The 19,782-nt window shown below is 42.5% G+C and overlaps 1 protein-coding gene across 2 annotated transcripts in view; it reads left to right on the top strand.

Annotated features, from left to right (window-relative positions):
* LOC123378902 (X-ray repair cross complementing 2) overlaps window positions 1-19,782 on the top strand; it is a 46,846-nt gene that overhangs the window by 6,137 nt on the left and 20,927 nt on the right. The window contains exons 2-3 of one of the 2 annotated variants that reach the window (XM_045053061.1): window positions 7,792-7,873; window positions 17,677-18,225. In XM_045053061.1, the coding sequence (XP_044908996.1) occupies window positions 7,792-7,873; window positions 17,677-18,225 (631 nt within the window). Of the gene's footprint in view, window positions 1-7,791; window positions 7,874-17,676; window positions 18,514-19,782 lie in introns of those variants that run through there. The other variant, XM_011280622.4, reaches the window with a different exon arrangement.

Here is a 19,782-nt window from a genome sequence, read left to right as displayed (position 1 = left end):
AATATTTGGTTTAGAATGATTACTTCTTTAGGTAGCCTTTTTAAAAAAATTTTTCTGATGTTTATTCATTTTGAGAGAGAGAGAGAGAGAGAGAGAGAGAGACACGGAACATGAGTGGGGGAGGGGCAGAGAGAGGGAGACAGAATCTGAAGCAGGCTCCGGGCTCCGAGCTGTCAGCGCAGGGCTCGAATCCAGGAACTGTGAGATCATGACCTGCCAAGGACGCTTAACTGACTGAGCCACCCAGGCGCCCTTTCAGTAGCCTTTTATACTTAACTGGTTTGAAACCCTACTGCAGACATTTAATTAGAAAAGGTCAGGGGAAATGAGCCTTTATCTAAATGCTTCTTACATGTATGGATTTACCTTCACGTCATTCATTTCTGGTTACTTTGAGCTTGAGTTCTTTCAGCTCTTTATTATTTTTTTAATGTTTGTTTATTTTAAAGAGAGAGATAAGAGTGCAAGCAAGGAACAGTCAGAGAGAGAGACAATTCCAAGCAGGTTCCAGGCTCTGAGCTGTTAGCACAGAGCCTGATGCTGGGCTCAAAGTCGGGAACTGTGAGGTCATGACCTGAAGGAGCCAAACCCACTCAGCCAACTGAGGCACCCAGGCACCCCAATTCTTTCTGCTCTTTAAACACATCTGTATGGGGGGCACCTGGGTGACTCGGTTAAGCATCCAGCTCTTAGTTTCAGCTCAGATCATGATCTCACGGCTCGTGAGTTTGAGCCCCGCATTGGGCCCTGCCCTGACAGTGCAGAGCCTGCTTGGGATTCTCTCACTGTCCCTCCCTCTCTGCTCCTCCCTGCTCGCTCTCTCGCGCGCTCTCTCTCTCTGTCTAAAATAAATAAAAACTTTAAAGAAATAAAATAAAAACATCTATATGGTAGGTATTCTGCTTATCAGGTATTGAAGATTCTAGGTTCCGATGAGTGTGTCTGAAATGGACTTTGGTTAGTATGAAGAGCTTTGATGATAGGCATAGAATACTCATGGACTTTGGTAGAAGTTTATAGATAGTCCTAATACAAAAATGGAAATAGTTTATGAGGCTTACGGGCGCCTTGGGTGTCTCAGTCAGTTAAGCATCTGACTCTAGATTTCTTTGGCTCAGGTCATGATCTCAGAAGCCCCACGTAGGGCTTCACTGGGCTTAGGATTCTCTCTCCCTCTCTCTCTTCAGCCTTCCAGCATGTGCTCTCGTGTTCTGTGTCTTTAAAAATAAACATTAAACAATTAAAAAAAAATAGTTTGAGGTTATTTACACTCCATCCTTCCCAAGCCTGCCTACCTATACCTTTTTCACCTTTAATTTAATAGGCAACTACTGAGTTTCTGCCGAACATAAAGCATTTGGACTACGTGGTGAGCCGAAATAGATTCTTTTCCTCTTGAGCTTTTATATCCAGATAAGGGAGACAGGCTGGTAATGTTTCATAGAAGGAAGCGGCCTTGAAGAATGTGTATTATTTTCGCCTGTTCAGTAGTCTAGGCTTTAGAAATTTAATTGGGAGAATAGGGCAAGGACATTCCATGCAGAAAGACAAAAAAAAAAAACCAAACCATTTCTGTATCAATGTACATTTTGCATTTAAGAGAACTATAAATAAATCTCTCATTCAACATTAAAGTTGCCTCCCACACAAGAAAACCGGCCAGAAGACTGAAGAAAAAGGCTGACAAGTCCAGCTTGTTGTGAAATGGCTTGTTTAGGGGACTTACTGACGACGCCCTTCTCAACGCCCTTCTCGGGCACAAGAGGAGTGACTCTCCGGCAAAGTCACCTCCCTTAAGACTTGCTTTTCTAGCCCTAGAGGTTGGGAGTCCTGCTGAGGGACCACCCAAGAGGAGAATGTTTAATGTATGTGTTATAGATCTCCAGGGCAGATGGAGGAAGTTATGCCCCAAGGGTGTACTTAAGGGTGTGGTTAAGCAAAAGGAAAGAATGTTGGGAGGGTGCTGTGCTCCGGGAGGGGAGGTTCCAGGTCGCTGACTGGTCCTCAGGGTGATTTCTCCAGGATGGCTGGTTAGTCTGGGTCAAACACCTTCGCGGCGCCCTGAATTTCTCTTGTAGCACCTACAGTACTTTATGGCACTTTTGTAACCTTTTGACTTTCTCCTATTAAGTTCTTTGAAGACAGGAACTGTGTCTGCTACGGCTTTGTGTCCCCAACACCTTACTCAGTTCCTGGGACACACTTGACTTGGCTGAGATGTTTACTAATGGGTACAATTGAGTACTGTGCCCCTTGCAGGCTCTGTACTTCTTATGGTAATAATGCTGCTGTTGAAAGCGTTTAGGGCTCCTTGTTAGCGTCGGAGGGAGTATGGACGGAGATGGCTTAAAGAGGCCAGGTGATTGCCTAGACGGGGTCTCCGACTGGTTTGATCTGCCTAGTAGGTCCAAAAAGTATTTCATCTCTGTACTCAGATTTTATTAGACTCTGCGATACTGACTCTGAGGCGCTGTAGCACACAATTCCAGGCTTTGGGAGCCAAAAAGTCTCTTAAATCTTGGCTCTGGCAAATACTAGTTTTCTCATCTGAAAAATAGAATGATAACAAACAGAGGTAATGTAACAAAAGAGATAATGTACATAAATTATGTACTGATACCACAGTAAGCACAGATAGTAGCTATTATTGGTTAACTGTTGTTACGATAATAAAACCTGGCGTATATTGATTTACAAACCAAATGTCAAATCTGTCAATTAACAATATTAGTCAAACTGCCAGATAGACTCAAATTGTTGTGTCCACCGTGCATTCTTTCCCAAATAGGAAATTAGGCCTCGGTAAGGTTGCTGAGGGAATCAAGAGAAATAGTTGAATTACCTTCATGGCTCCTATCACCACGCTCTGATTGCCCAGTGTGTTAATCTTCCCTGAAAGGATTGAAGTGTCATTTCTAGCAGGACTTACTTGCGTTCCCTTTACCCTGGACACTTACACTCTTTTTTGCCCTTCTGAATACCTTTTTCTAACTCCTTAACTCCGGACATCGTTAATTTTGATTTTATAATGGATTTATGTCAGTTTGTAGGGTGTTTTCTGCCTAGGTTTGGATGATGTCTCGTCCCATAAAATGGCTTCTATAAATTGTTAATATTATTTGTATTTGTATTGCATTTATAAGGGTAAATCTATTTCCAAGTTCTGAGCGGTAATTTCCCTATACTCTGCTTTGGCATTGTAAAACATTATTTTGAATATTTTCGATAGTGGAAAGTTTTCATCTTTGAACATGAATTTGATTTTTAAAAAATTTTTAATGTCTATTTATTTTTGAGAGAGAGAGAGAGGGAGAGAGAGAGAGAGAGAGAGAGGCAGAGAGGCAGAGAGAAAGGGAGACACAGAATCAGAAGCAGGCTTCGGGCTCCCAATTGAGCAGCAAAGAGCCCGAGGCGGGGCTTGAACTCAAACCGGTGAGATCATGACCTGAGCTGGAGTCAGCCACTTAACCGACTGAGCCACCCAGGCGCCCCGAAAAAATGAATTTTATTTTTTAATAACAGTGGAAATCAGATGCAAACTGGCTAATGTAGCCAATTTGGTAAGAGGGGTAATACCATCTTTGCCCATGAGTCATGCCAATATAAAGCTTTCTTGAATACTTTCTTACAAGGAATTCTCAGAGGGGAGAACTCTGAAATATTTTAAGCAATGATAATAAGTAAATATTCTCTGCATAACTTCCTAAGTTAATCGTTCTGATGAGCATGTTAGTCATTTGTATACATACAGTTGTTTTATGTGTTCCATATTGTCCATGAAAGTTTCTCTTATTCTATTTTTTTTTTAATGTTTATTCTTGAGAGAAAGCGTGAGCAGGGCAGGGACAGAGAGACAGAGGGAGACACAGAAACCCAAGCAGGTTCCAGGCTCTGAGCTGTGAGCACAGAGCCTTATGCAGGGCTCCAACTCAAGAACTGCGAGATCATGATCTGAGCCGAAGTCGGATGCTTAACCCACTGAGCCACCCAGTTGCCCCATTTCTGTCTTACTCTTCAGGCAGGACTCTCAGTTTTCTAACTCAGTGGTTCTCGTACTTTTTGGTTTTAGGAGTGCACTGCACATTTAAAAATCACCAAGGATTGGGGTCCCTGGGTTGCTCAGTTAACATGTCTGACTTCCACCCAGGTCATGATCTCACGGTTCATGAGTTCAAGTCCTGAGTCTGTCTCTGCTGTCAGCAAGGAGCCTGAAATGTGGTGAGGAGTGATGGTATTTTATGTGTCTGTAAATCTCTTTAATGTCCGGCTTAATGAAAGTTAAACGGATTTTCATCTCTTCTGCATCCAGTCTATTACTGTGTGTTCGGTTAAAGTACATGATGACTGGGCTCTCACAGGTTCATAGTTGGAAAAAGGAGGAGTATTTGAAAGTCTTTCCAGATAATTATGGATTTTCTTCTTTGATGCCAAAGTACCAAAACTTGACCAGTAGTAGTTTCCTAAAAGTTCACTGCAACATAGAATATAAAATGTGTATTAGGGAATTCTTCATACATTAAAACCATTGATTGGCCTTATACTCAGAGTGAATCTTTTACCCTGAAATGATTTGACATCATGTCTTGGCCATTTGGAAATAACCGCTTCAGTGGATTACACGGACCTTTCTTTTTTTTTTTTTTTTTTTTTTTTTTTTTTTTTTTTTAATTTTTTTTTTCAACGTTTATTTATTTTTGGGACAGAGAGAGACAGAGCATGAACGGGGGAGGGGCAGAGAGAGGGAGACACAGAATCCGAAACAGGCTCCAGGCTCTGAGCCATCAGCCCAGAGCCCGACGCGGGGCTCGAACTCACGGACCGCGAGATCGTGACCTGGGTGAAGTCGGACGCTTAACCGACTGCGCCACCCAGGCGCCCCTACACGGACCTTTCAAGGACTGATGTGTTGAATGATTGTTTTAAAAACCACATTGAAACACTGGTGACTTCAAAAAGGACCATAAGTGTTGGGAAGCCAGCTGTCACGGTCATGGTGGTGGATAAGTTTTCCAAAATTTAAATTTTATCATTGGCAACAAATACTGTCAGCTTTCTTAAGGCGACTGGCTTCCTTTCTAATGTCTGCCAAGTACCGAAGTCTGTATAATCATAGTTTGTCTTTTCTTCCTTTCAAATACAAGGGTAGTCTATGAAAAAAGCATCCAACTCAAATAATCCACACAAGTAAGTGATTTTTCTAGAGAAAAAAACGATTGTATTTCAGTTTGGAGCAGAAGTCCTTTATCTGTGTGTGAAGCTGGGCCTTTGCTGCAGACACAAACCACAAAGTCTCGGGCCCCTGAGACTGCGCCCGCCCTGACATGACTTGCAGGTTTGGGGTTCCCCAAGACCACCTTTAGGTGTAGCAGCTCGCTGGAAGGACTCAGAACTCACTGAGAGCTGTTACATTCATGGTTATGGATTACTGCAGGGAAAGGATGCAGATTTGAAAGCAGCCCAGGGAGATGTCACGGATCAAAGTCTAGGGGAATTCCTGATGCACACCCTCCCGGTTGTCCTCTCCTCGTGCGCTTGCGGCCAGTGCCTAGTCCTCCCAGCAACATGTGTGACGGTCTGGGGCTCTCTCCCTAGATGCAGGCGAGCAGCTGACCTCACTCTCCAGCCCCGCTGATACCAGAGTCAAGTTGACCCAAAGCCCCACCCTAAGTCACACTTTGAGACTATCTGATGGGGCATAAGGCCTGAGGTAAAGACGCTTCTATCTGGAAGGATATTCCTAGAGGCTTAGGGATGACCTCCCAGGAGCCAAGGGCAAAGGCCAGACCTCTCTTTGGTCAAGGTTAAGTTCTTTACTGCTAGTGTGCCGCCCCTGTCATCACAATTTTTAAAGTACCCAGGGGTCATGATTTAATGGAACTAACACTTCTTGCCGCCTCATCAAAGGCATTCTCATGTAAAACTAGTGTTGCTTGTTTTGAGGGTTTTTCCTGTGAGTGGTTGGACAGCAGAGTCTCAGCGGCCAGGCTGTCTTCTCCATCCCTGTAGTCTGCATCTTACCTGCTGTGGTGCAGGGTATGTAAGAGAAACTCAGGAAGTGGCTGCCAAATTAACATAGAGAACCCTTTGCTTGGTGAAGAGTGAATGCTTTTGTTCCCATTTGTGATCTGCTCTTTTTTGTCTTTTGTTGTATGGAAGATTCGTCAAATCTGTGCTGATTCCTTAGAAACTTGAGAATCCACTTTGATTACATTTCCCTCTTTGGCATGTAACCCAGTCACAGTTCCGCTTGCCGTCTTCCTCACTACTTGGTGTGGACACACCTCCTCCAGATGAGTGTGACAGACTCCAGCCTTCTCCAGAGCTGCTTTTACTCTCAAATCCATCCTTTGGAGCCACCAGGATAATCTGATGATATGATAAGCAGATGATGATAGCTGGGACCCACACGGTGCTTCCTCTGTGCCAAGCACTTTTTTTTTTTTTTTTTTTTGGTAACACCCTGACTCCTCAACAACCTTGGCTGGGAGATAGCTGTTACCACTTTCCTGATGAGAAGGCCCCGGCCCAGAGAAAGGGGCCAACAGGTCTGGTTCTGAAGTCCCAACTGTTCTAGAATGCTTCTCACTTCGCAGCTTAAAATCTCTTGCTCTTGTCTCAAAACCAGAGAACAGGCTCCTAAACATGGCATCTGCGGCCTTCTGTGATCTGACTTTTGCTCCTTTAGGACTTTATTAATCTCCTGTCTGTTTCATGTTACCAGCTACAAGCTGTAGCGGTCCCACATCTGTGTACAGTTCACCTACCAGCAGAGTGTTCCTTATCGCCTCCGCGCCTCTGCACCCTGGCTGATGCACTTGCGCTCCGTACCTGCCCGAGCTCTCTTCACCTAATGAATTCAGGCGGGAGCTCCTCAAGTGCGTTTTTTCTCACTTTCGCCTTTGCCCCCTCCTCCACTAGACGAGGAATTGGTAGTATCTTGGGCAGACACATTAAAAGCTGGTATCTGTCTAACGCGTGTGGTAAGTTCACTGAGAAAGGAAATCATGACACGTAAAAAAGGTAAATACTTGGCAGTTAGCAGTTGGTCCTATATCCCAAATTATACTGGCGGCTCCTTTGAAGACAGGGCCTCGTTTTATACCATCCGATATTTGGTACATAAAAAATGAAGTGTTCTCGGAGCACCTGAGTGGCCCAGTCAGTTAAGTGTCCAGCTCTTGATTTCGGCCCAGGTCATGATCTCACGGTTCCTGGGATGGAGCCCTGAGCCTCCTTGGGATTTTCTGTCTCCCCCATCTCTCCCTTACTGGTGCACGCACGCACCACCCCTGCCCCTTACTTGTGCACGCACGCTTGCTCTCTCTCTCTTTCCCAAAATAAATAAATAAAGTTAAAAAATGAATTATTTTCTGAGTAAATGACACAATTTTTCTCCTAAATTGTATTTGCTATTTCTTTTTTTTTTTTTTTAATTTTTGTTTTTAACGTTTATTTATTTTTGAGACAGAGAGAGACAGAGCATGAACGGGGGGAGGGTCAGAGAGAGGGAGACACAGAATCCGAAACAGGCTCCAGGCTCTGAGCTGTCAGCACAGAGCCCGGCGCGGGGCTCGAACTCACGGACCGCGAGATCATGACCTGAGCTGAAGTCGGCCACTTAACCGACTGAGCCACCCAGGCGCCCCTGTATTTGCTATTTCATAATTTCCTTTAAATCCTCAAAATTAAGTGAGTTTTTTTATAGACTTTTGGAAAATTATATAATGTAGATTTCTAGGATTTTATATTTTTAGATAATGAGTTTTCTTTCTCTTTTTTTTCTTTTGCAAGCTCCTTGCCCGACTTGAAGGTAGAAGTTCCTTGAAAGAAATAGAACCGTATCTATTTGCTGATGAAGATTCATCTGTCCATGGTAAAAACAATCTCAAACCAAAATAGTGGCATAAATTGTCTTCTAAAACGTGTATTTTCCCCACATATGTTCATTTGTGCATACATACCCCTAGCAAGTGGATATATGGATTAAACCGTAAAATTAAAAAGTGAGAATTAGATCACGACAGAACACTTTCAAGTCTTTGTTTTCTGTGTCAGAGATAGAGTTTGACTCATCTTTGGTAAATCTTGAGAATCAGTATTGAGCTCTCTTATCCCGACACACATTATTTGTGGGAGTTTTGTTATTATTGTATTTTTTAATTCTTTAGAACTTTGAGAATCACAGGAAAGTCCTTCGGTACCCCAATGTCTGGTGATATTTCTACAGGAGGGAAAAGACGTACCCACTGTTCCCACAGCACGTCTACACTAGGGACACTTAGAAAAGAGGTTCTGTGCTTGGGTCGTTTTTCTCTTTTAATGTACGAGCTTTGTAGAGCTATAATTCACCCGTTTAAGTGTAGAACTTAATGATTTGTTGTAGTCTAGTATTCAATTATGTACCTGTGACCACACTTGATTTTAGATTATTTTCATCACCCCAGAAAGAAACCCATGCCTATTGAGCAGTCACTGCCCACCTCCTCCCACGTCCCTCAGCCCTAGGCAACATTTTTGGACTCCTTTTGGACTCTAGGTTGGCCCTTTCTGTATATTTCATATAATGGAATTATACAGTATGTGTTCTTTTGTGAATGGCTCTGTCACTTGGCATCATCTTTCCAGGTTGTGTCATAGTGTGGCATGTGTCAGCAGTTCTGTTTACTGTTGAGTAATATCCTGTTGTGTGGGGTATGCCCCGTTTTGTGTATCCGTTCATCAGCTGATGGACATTTGGGTCGTTTCTGCTTTTTGCTCTTATGCATAATGCTGCTGTGATTATTTGTGTACAGGTTTTTCTGTAGATATGTTTTCAGTTCTCATGGATAATACCTACTGGAGGGACTGTTAGGTTCATGTGGCAACTTTTTGTGGAACTGCCAGGCTGTCTCCCAAAGCAGCTGCCACCGGTGGTGAAGTTTTCCCACATCCTGCAAACAAAGGTTATTATTCTCTGTGTTTTTAGTTATAACCTTCCTAGTGAGTATGAAATGATATCTCGTTGTGGTTTTGATTTACATTCCCTGACAGCTAGTGACATTAAGCCTCTTTGCATGTGCTAATTGGCAATTTGTATGTGTAATTTGGAGAAATGTCATATCTTTTGCCCATTAAAACAATGGGTTGTGTTTTTATTATTGACTTATATAAAAAGTTGATCTTGATGTTGTCCATTGAAGCACAAAGTTATTAATTTTGGTGAAGTCCAGTTTATTTATTTTATCTTTTCTTGCTCATGCTTTTGGTACCGTAGCTAGGAAGTCATTGGCTAATCCAAGGTCAAGAAGATTTACAGCTTTTTTGTTACTTATTTCTGTTTTCATTCTTTTCTGATCGGAGAACATGCGTCTGTGATTCAGTTTTTTAATTGATTTGAGATTTGTTTTATTGCAGAAGAAATTTGGTTTATCTTGAAGAATGTTAGATGTGCACTTGTGTATATTCTGCTGTGGTTGGATTGTTTTCATGATGTTTTGGAGTGCTGGTTGGTTTTTAGTGCTGTTTAAGTCTTCTGTTTCCTTGCTGATCTTCTGCCTAATTTTCTATCCATTATTGAAAGTGTGTATTGACGTTTCGAACTATTACTGTTGACCTGTTTATTTCTGCCTTTATTTCTCAGTGTTGCTTCATATATTCGGGGGCTTCATGTACTCTTGGGCACTTGTATGTTTGTTATTATACCCTATTGATGGATTGATTCATTTATCATTATAAAATGTTCTTTGTCACCTCACCCCCGTTAGGGTGGCTACTGTAAAAAATAAATAAGTAAATAAGTAAGTACGTAAATAAATAAAATAAATAAATAAATAAATAAATAAATAAATAAGTGTTGATGAGGATGTGGAGAAATTAGAACCCTTGTGCACCATTGATGAAATTGTAAAATGGTGCAACCACTGTGGAAAACAGTATGGAGTTTGCTCAAAAGATCAAAAATAGAACTGCCATACGATCCACCAATTCCACTTGTGGGTATATCTCCAAGAGAATTGAAAGCCGAGTGTCGAAGATATTTGCATACCTGTGTTCATAGCAATACCGTTCCCAGTGGCTAAGAGGTAGAAGAGACCCAGGTGCTCACTGACAGGTGAACGGATAAGCACAATGTAGTCTGCGCAAATCACAGAATATTATTCAGCCTGAAAAAGGAGGGACGTCCTGTCACATGCTGCTGCATGGAGAAACCAGGAGGACGTGCCAAGTCAAATAAACCAATCACAAAAAGAAAAACGCTGCGTGACATCACGTATATGAGGTATCTAAAGCAGGCAAATCCATAGAAACAAAAAGTAGAATGGTAGTTACCGGGGGGCTGGGGAGAAAGGAGGAAATATGGAGTTGTTTAACGGGTACATAGTTTCAGTTTTGCACCATGGAAAAGTTCTGGAGATGTTTCACAACAATGTGAAACACTTAAAAACTGTTGAGATGCTCCGGTCGCCTGGGTGACTCAGTCGGTTAAGCATCTGACTTTGGTTCAGGTCATGATCTCATGGTTTGTGGGTTCGAGCCCAGCATCAGGCTCTGTGCGGACAGCTCAGAGCCTGGAACCTACTTCGGATTCTGTGTCTCCCTCTCTCTCTGTCCTTACCCCACTCGATCTCTCTCTCTTTCTCTCTGTAAAAAATAAACGTTAAAAAAATGGTTAAGAGAGTAAATTTTATGCTGTCTTTTAACACAATGGAAAACAAAAATGCTGCTTGTCTCTAATAACAATTATTAAAGTGTGTTTTGTCTGATAATAGTGTAGCCACATTAGCTACTAGTTAACTTTATATGGTATATCTTTTTCTATCCTTTAATTGTCTATTTGTGACTTGGTAAAGTGTGTCTTTTTTGCTTCTCTTCGACCTTTCCTGTCTTCTTTTGTGTTAAATATTTTCTAGGGGCACCTGGGTGGCTCAGTCAGTTAAGCGTCCGACTTCAGCTCAGGTCATGCTCTCACGGTTTGTGAGTTCAAGCCCCGCGTCCCGTTCTGTGCCGATAGCTCGGAGCCTGGACCCTGCTTCGGATTCTGTGTCTCCTTCTTTTTCTGCCCCTCCCCTGCTCGCTCTCTGTCTTTCTCTCTCTCTCTCTCTCAAAAATAAATAAACGTTAAAAAAATTAAAAATAAAATATTTTCTAGCATACCATTGTTATTCCCAGTCATTACTTTTATTTTTTTGAGTTATTTTCCTAATGGCTGCTCTGAGGATTACCATTAATCCTTAATATCTTAATTTAAAATAATTTAATTTAAATTAATACCACCTTAATTTCAGTATTTTATAAATACTTTGATGTGTAGCTCCATTTCCTCCCCTTCCTTTGTGCTGTTACAAATTACATATTTATACATTGTATGTCCATAAACACATCTAAACTTATTTAATTAAAATTATTACTTATTGCAATAAATTAAAAAACCATTACAGCAAAGAAATTAAAATGCATTATAACAAATAAATAAGTAAATTTATTACTTAATGTAATTGTTTCTTAGATAAGAGAAAATAAGTTACAATTCTAAAACATATTTATACAGTCTTTCATATTTACCTATGTAGGTGCATTGACCTGTTTTGAATTAATCCATTTGGATTCAAGTTGTCTACTGTCCTTTCGTTCAGACTAGAAGGCTCCCTTTACTGTTCCTTGTAGAACAGATCTGTTAGCAAACAATTTTCTAAACTATCAATATTAAAAGACAAATTTTGATCAAACATGTTAGAAAATGGGACTTTCTCTTCTATCAGGAAAGATGTTATTAAGTTGGACCTCACGAAATTGACATTAAAACATGGGTTCTCAGCACCACTTAGGCATTTGAATATTACATTTGTAGAAACTTTTTTTTGTTTTTCAATTTTTAAATTAAAAAAAATTTTTGTTTTATTTTAGAGAGCGTGAGCAGGGGAGAAGGGCAGAGAGAGAGAAGGTAGAATCTTAAGCAGGCTCCGTACCCGGTGCAGAGCCCGATGTGGGGCTCGATCCCATGACCCTGGAATCATGACCTGAGCTGCAACTAAGAGTCAGATGCTCAACCAGTTGAGCCACGCAGGCGCCCCTAGGTTTGTAGAAACTTTAGAAACACTGTCATGTTCAGTCACTGACAGAAGAGCTTACTTAAAACCGCCATGGATGTGATAGCTGTAAACTAGTTAGATGAACACTCCCTGGAGCATTGGCACACTCAGGCCTGGTATCATAAGGGTCATTTATCAATAACAGTAGTTTATCAGAAACTGTACAGGGAAGCTCAAGTCGAAGCAGTAAGAGATTTAGGGATTATAGAAATCTCCAATGCTGTTGGAAACATTTTTAAATGTTTTTTTGTAGTAACTTAGTGCTATATACCAACTCATTACCTCTTCAGTACTGTAATGATTGTAATCTGCAAATTCAACATATTTGTTATACAATTAGTAGATTGGTACCAAGACGATGTATTTTTTTGGCTTTTCTTTTTTATCCTTATTTTGAAGGATCTTTAGATTCATAAACTCACTCCGACAATCTGTTACCGAGATCCTTTACAGCGTTCTATTTGTGAGAGCAACTATCAAGGCCAAACCATCCAGATTTTCTGATTTCGTTTAATTTGTCAAGTGCCAAATGGTAGAGATGTTTTTTGGTGTGTGTATGTGTTTTGGGGGGTTTTGGTTTTTTGGTGTTTTACTGCAAGTTGTCATTCCCAATACTGGGAGTGGACAAGGTTATGATTTCTTTTGTAACAGCTCTCAGGAATATTTGAGATAGTGACTTCAAATATAGCTAAAAGGACTATGTCCCCTGTGTAGAACATAATTTTGGGGAGCACCTGGGGATGATGAGGGGTGCCTGCGTGGCGCAGTTGGTTAAGAATCTTACTTCGGCTCAGGTCACGATCTCATGGTTTATGAGTTCAAACCCCACCTCGGGCTCTCGGCTGTCAGTACAGAGCCCACTTTGGATCCTCTGTCCTCCTCTCTCTTTGCCTCTCCGCCACTTGTGTGCTCCCTCCCTCCCTCCCTCCCTCCCTCCCTCCCTCCCTCTCCATCTCTCCGTCTTTCCCTCTCAAAAATAAAAATGAATTTTCAAAAAAAGTTTGGCATTGTTAAAAAAAAAAAGATAATGCTTGAATATTATTTTTGATGTGATTAGACAGTAAATGTTTATAAAACCAGGGAAATTGACATCAGTTGATCATTAAATATATTTGTAGGGAATCTACAGCCTTAATGATAATATTTATGTGTAATTTGCAAGTGTGCAAGTTTTATTTCCTTAGTTGTTATAAATGACCTTTTTATTTGCTTTGCTATTAATCTGTAAAAGGAGGAGAGTGTTTTTATATACCAGTTAATAATCTCCTAAGCAAGGATTTCACCTTAAGCTTTGTCTCATTTCAGTCATGCCGAACCAAGGATCTAAGGAGTCCGTATTCCACGTCTTGTATTTCCTAGTAATGTGTGCATTTAGCAAACCTTGTTAAACCGTGTAAGTAAGTGTCCTCAAAGACTTACTCCTTTGAGTTATGCTGAAAGAGGTTTCTGAGCACCAGCTGCTGTCCAAGAAAATATTTGGCAAGGTTTTCTATTCTGAGAATTCCAGAACTATGCAGAGACAGTTCACAGTTACTCTCTGCCAGTGTCCTGTATTCCTGTCCCCTGTGGGGTCTCTTTCCCCCACCTTTTAAAAAAATTTTTAAAAAATGTTTATTTATTTTTGAGAGAGAGAGACACACACACACACAGTATGAGTAGGGGAGGGGTAGAGAGAGGGAGACACAGAATCTGAAGCAGACTCCAGGCTCTGAGCCCGACGCAGGGCTCGAGCTCACAAACAGTGAGATCAGACCTGAGCCAAAGTCGGGGATGCTTAGCTGACTGAGCGCCCCGGGGTCTCTTTCCTTTTGCTTTGGAATATGTTGCCTTTCTCTCTTAACTTCCGTTGTTTTCATTTGACTCTCCGGTCTCATGAAACTGCTGCTGAATATTTTTACTTTTTAAAGAAAAAAAAAAATTTTTTTTAATGTTTATTCATTTTTGAGAGACACAGCGTGAGCAGGGGAGGGGCAGAGAGAGAGAGGGAGACACAGAATCCAAAGCCGGCTCCAGGCTCTGAGCTGCCAGCACAGAGCCTGACTTGGGGCTCGAACCCACAGATTGTGAGATCACGACCTGTGCTGAAGTCGGACACTTCACCGACTGAGCCACCCAGGTGCCCCAAATATTTTTACTTTTTAAATGAATGTAAACTGTCGTATTTTTCCCCTAATTCCTCGCCGGTCCCTGCCTTCCTGCAGCCTGGAGCACCCTGCTGTCTGTCTTGCAACTGTCTGGTTTTGAAGTTGGGTTCATAATGTAATATTTATATTAAACGTGCTTTTGCAAACTACACCTTTACTGCTGTCAGGTAATTGTCCAGGACCAATTCAGCGACCTGTTCTGAACTCCCCTCTGCTACTTTTTTACTTTTAGAACTTTTGTGCTGCATTTACTAGGATTTAGTACTGTTTCATTTTCTTGAAACCTTTTGTGCTCTGTGTCATTCTCCTCCTAATTTTTCTATTAACTTTCTGTTTTATATGTCTTCATGCCAACTCCTCTAACCGTGGATGTATCCCAGTAATTGGGTTTTTGGCCTCTTTTCTTTTGGTTCACTCTCATCTACAAGGAGAGAGAGCTTTTTGTTCTCTATGTCTCTGTGGCTTACTCAGATTGGTATGTCAGCCTCTTATTACTGTCTTAAATCTTAAATCCTAGTGGTTGTAAGACCTTTTTATTTTGTGACACCTAGTGAACGTAGCATTTTGAAAGCTGAATTCTGTTAGGATATTTATGTGATTGCGTGAATTAAAAACCCTGCTTTGCTTGTGTGGGTGCTTCCAGGCCTGTCTCTGAGAAGAACCTGTAAATCGCTACCTTAGCCTTGCTCTTGCCTTCTGAGTAAGTGAAGGAGGCTGAGTGGCAGCCGTGCCTGGGCCAGGGACAGTCGGCAGGAGGCTGGACTAGCACTGGACGCTCTGTTCCTGTTCTTGCTTGTCTCCTGTGTTCGTCTCTTGTGTCAAGCCTTGGGCCTGGGCCTTTACACCTGCCGGGTTCTGGTGACCAGTGTCTCCCTACCAGACTTGCTTCCTTTCCAAATGCCATCTTCCAAGGTTGACATTTGGGCCTTTAACCCTCACCAGATCGGGACTTCCATTTTCATTTTTTAGGTGTCTCTCAAGAAGTTCTCCAAAAGAAAGTAATCTGATGAAATGCATTTAAAAGGTACTGTGTTTTGTGCCGGAGATAGAATAGACAAGTCCCAACCTTAAAGTAGCGTACAGGAAATACGGTGACGTAAATAGTCAAAACTTGGATAGCGTGATAACCGTGGTGATGGAGGGTTATAAAGTTCGCTTTCTTACCTCACAGAATTGCTGTTAGGATCAAACGAAATATCACGAATTGTCCCTTTTTAATCTGTGAAGTGCGGCAGAAAGGTTGGTGGCCGTCGGGCGGCCTCTTCCACCTTCTCTTCTGGGGAAAGGACAAGGGAAGGTTCAGCGCAGTCTGGTGCTTGGTTTCCCCACCGTGTTTCTCTGTGGTTCGTTGTATCCTACAAGCCGTTTCGGGTGAATCTTGCTTAACTGTGTTCTCGACGTTCCTTCACTACCGTTGAGATCTATTCCGTGTTAATGTTTCGTCTAGTGGCTGTAGTCTGTTCTCTGTCTGTAATGTAGGGCAGTAAAAAGCTTTATTTGGGAGTAAGGGCAGGATTTCAGCTTAGCTCCTAAGTCATAGTAGGAGAGAGTATTGAATAGGATTTTAGTCACTGTGTTAACGTTCAGCGAGAGCATTGGTGAACGATTGTTGTTGTGAAAATAGTTGTGTTCCTTGAGTCTGGAATCTTGGCAGGGTGGATGGGTGAGGGGGAATCTTTTTAATTTAAATTTTGAATTGCAAGTTGCATGTAAGTTTATAGTACAAACTGGCTGAAGTTTTATGCTACCTTAAATATGGCATACTGGTAACATGCTAGATTTTTTTACACACTTTTTGTGAATGTTCCAATTTACAATAGTTGGTAGTAACAATAGGAAATAAAGTAACCAGATTCTCAGACTGTGTAGTTTGCTTGGGGCTTAAGAATCTACTTTTTATTTTTTTTAATGTTTATTCGTCTGTGAGAGACAGAGATAGAGCATGAGCGGGTGAGGGGCAGAGAGCGAGGGAGACCAGAATCCAAAGCAGGCTCCAGATTCTGCTTAAAGGTTGAGCCACCCAGGCACCTCTGACTACACTTTAAGCTTTTTTTTTTTTTTTAATGTTTGTTTATTTTTGACAGAAAGAGACAGAGCATGAGCAGGGGAGGGGCAGAGAGAGAGGGAGACACAGAATCCAAAGCAGGCTCCAGGCTCTGAGCCATCAGCACAGAGCCCGATGCGGGGCTGGAACTCACAAACCGCGAGATCATGACCGAAGCCCAAGTCGGTCGCTCAACCGACTGAGCCACCCAGATGCCCCAGGAATCTACATTTTTAACACAGTGTTTCCAATTATGTGGTTCAACCGTAAATTACACGGAAACAAACTAGCCAGAATTGGAAGGCCATTGTTCAGAGTGGATTTCGAAAAGCTCTGGAGGGCAGGACCGTTTCCCTGAGTGTTTAATTTCCTCACTGAAAGAGAGTTATTGGAACCTATGTAGAAAAAGATTTGGAGTCTTTAAAGTCCAGAGTAGTTTACTTAATTCAGAATGCTAGGAAAATAATTTACAGTGCAGATGTCATGCCAGCCGATACCGTTTCAAGAAATTCATGTAGCAAAGAATAACTGATGGCATTTGGGAATGTGGAGGGGCGTTTTCAGTTGGGGGAGGCTATTGGCATTTAGGCCTGAGGGCCGTGGACCCTTCTAGCTCCACATGCACAGAACCGCACGCGGGAACTGTTCTCCCGTGACGCCGGGACTGTTCCAGCTGCACGTGACCTGATGGAGACTCTGTGTCCTCACATCACAAGTGGTATGGAGGCAGGCCCGGCGTAGCTGGCGTGGGCTCCGTATTGTCCTCAGGGCCTTGGGCACCTCCTGTCCTCCTGCCTGCCAAGCTCGGGGTACCCCCTTCACCCTCACTGCCTCGCCTCCAGCGGAGGGAGCAGCAGGACAGAGGTGGCAGGCACCTGCATGAGCCAAGCGGAGCTTAGGAACCCAACAGAAATCTACTCGGGTCTCAGCGGCCACAACCGCGATACCTGCTGACCCCTTTGCCGGCGATGCTGAGAAAAGTCGTTTCTAAATTGGGCATGCTGCCTTTCTCCGCCCCGTAAACCGAGGTTTTATGCTTACGGGAGAGGAGCCCACGGATATTGGGTAATCAGCTACCGGAAATGGCGTGTGCTGTAGTATTCGATAGATTTTTGAAAGACCCTCGCGTGAATGGGGACCCATGCCCAGGAGGTCTCCTTCGGCGCCTGTCAGCCTTGTCTTTCTGGTTTTCACGTTTCCTTGATGCTAATTAGTAGCCAGCTGCTTTCTCAGAGGCGAAATGTAATGATTAATTTCCTTACTGATGCGTGTTTGCTCATATGGATCCATTTGGGCACGTGGATTTAGATTTTCTTTCACATTCCGATAAACGTCTTTTTAAACATTGGTGCAGATTTTGATCTTGTAGCCTTTTGTGCTGCTGCCTTTTTTTTGACTGGCGTTTTTAAATTTTACACAGGTGACATTCTTGAATTTCATGGTCCAGAGGGAACCGGAAAAACAGAAATGCTTTATCACTTGACAGCGCGGTGTGTGCTTCCAAAATCGGAAGGCGGGCTGGAAGTAGAAGTCTTGTTTATTGATACAGATTATCGCTTTGACATGCTCCGGCTCGTTACGATTCTGGAGCGCAGACTGTCCGGCGGGTCCGGCGGGTCTGAAGACGCGGTGAAGCGGTGCCTCGGAAGGCTCTTTGTGGTCAGCTGTGGCAGCAGCACGCACCTGCTCCTCACCCTGCACTCCCTAGAAAGCACCGTCTGTGGCCACCCTTCCCTCTGCCTTCTGATCTTGGATAGCCTGTCCGCCTTTTACTGGATAGACCGCGCCAACGGAGGGGAGAGCGTTAACTCCCAGGAGTCCGCTCTGAAGAAGTGTTCTCAGTTCTTAGAGAAACTTGCACACGAGTATCGCTTAGTTGTTTTTGCAACCACACAAAGCCTAATGCAGAAAGCCTCCGCCTGGACCGAAGGGCCTTCCTCGGCCGAAGCGGACTACAGGCCCTATCTCTGTAAGGCGTGGCAGCGGGTGGTAAAGCACAGACTGTTTTTCTCCAGACCAGAGGATTTGAAAACCAGCAACCGGTTTTCTTTAGTTTCACATAATTTAAAAAGTAACAGTTTTAAAAAGCATGTTTTTATTATTGGAGAAAGTGGCATTGAGTTTTGTTGATACGTATCACAAAATGGTGTTTTCCGGGATATACAAAATTGAAAAAGTCTTAATGGGCTAAAATGATTTGATTATAAGGTATAAAACTCTGGGAGAATTAATATAAATGTTTCTATACAGAATGGATTTTTTTGTTCCAGAATAGATTTCTTTCTTTTCTTTTTTTAATGCTTTATTTACTTATTTTGAGAGAGAGAGAGAGAGAGAGAGAGAGAGGAGAGGGAGAATCCCAAGCAGGCTCTGCACCATCAGCATGGAGCCCTACGCAGGGCTCGGTCCCACGACCGTGAGATCATGACCTGAGACAAAACCAAAAGTCGGATGCTCAACCTACTGAGCCACCCAGGTGCCCCCAGAATGGATTTCTTACACTAGTACAGTAAAACCTTACACTATTCCGTTCTTAGGTTGTTGAAGAAAAATCAAGTGCTGGTAATAATTAAAAGTGTATATTAAACTTGTTTTAAAACTAAATAAGTAGTCTACACATTGCAGCCTAAATAAAATGAACTTCCATACCTTTGTGTCACACTTTCTGGAACTTAGTTAAGTACTTAATTTGTTTAGGAAGGTTTAACTGCATTTCTGATTTCTCCTACATAACTCCTTTAGGAAGCTGTGACTTTGGAAAATGTTTCTGTAGAGCTGCTATTTCTGCAAAGGGGATGGGGCAAGGAGCCACAGGAGCCTGCACACCTGCCCGTCACACCAACAACTGGAAAGTCAGAGCGTTTTCATCTGACTTAGACTGAGTCCAAGATGGAGTGGCATTCTGCTTGGGTTTTTATATAATTTTAAAAAATTTTATTCCCTAAGTTTTATTTATTTATTTTGAGAGAGAGCGAGAGTGTGTCCCAAGCAGGCTCCACCCTGTCAGCGCAGAGTCTGACTCGGGGCTCCACCCCAGGAACGGTGAGACCATGACCTGAGCCGAAATCAAGAGTCAGATGCGCAGATGACTGACTGAGCCACGTAGGCGCCCCTGTCTAGTTTTTTAACTACAGGGAAATAATCTACCCATTCAAGGAATTCTGTGTAAAGGTGGTTTTGAAATTTTCATCTCCTCCTTGTTAAGAGATTGACAAATGCTAAGACGATTTTAGCACTGTGTGTTACGAGTATGTTCTTACCCATTTAGGATAGTCTAGCTATTTCCAGCGGAGAGCTGGACAGGGCTGTCTATACTTTGATCAAGGAATGGCCAGAATGGGGCCAGAATGGGGGGCCTGTGTCTCAGGGGTACACAGTGTATTGTGGAGAGGAAGAAAATCTTAGAACCTCTACTTCTGCAGTTTAAGCTAAGAAAAGATTAAATTATGTCAGTAGTTGATACTCAGACTCATCAGTCTGTATGTCAGGGTGTCTGTCATATACGTCTCTGAGGTATCCTGTGGGA

Source organism: Felis catus, chromosome A2, assembly GCF_018350175.1.
Source record: "Felis catus isolate Fca126 chromosome A2, F.catus_Fca126_mat1.0, whole genome shotgun sequence".
Classification (NCBI taxonomy): Eukaryota; Metazoa; Chordata; class Mammalia; order Carnivora; family Felidae; genus Felis; species Felis catus.
Note: the sequence above shows the minus strand (reverse complement) of the source record. Positions and strands in the feature narration are given on the sequence as shown.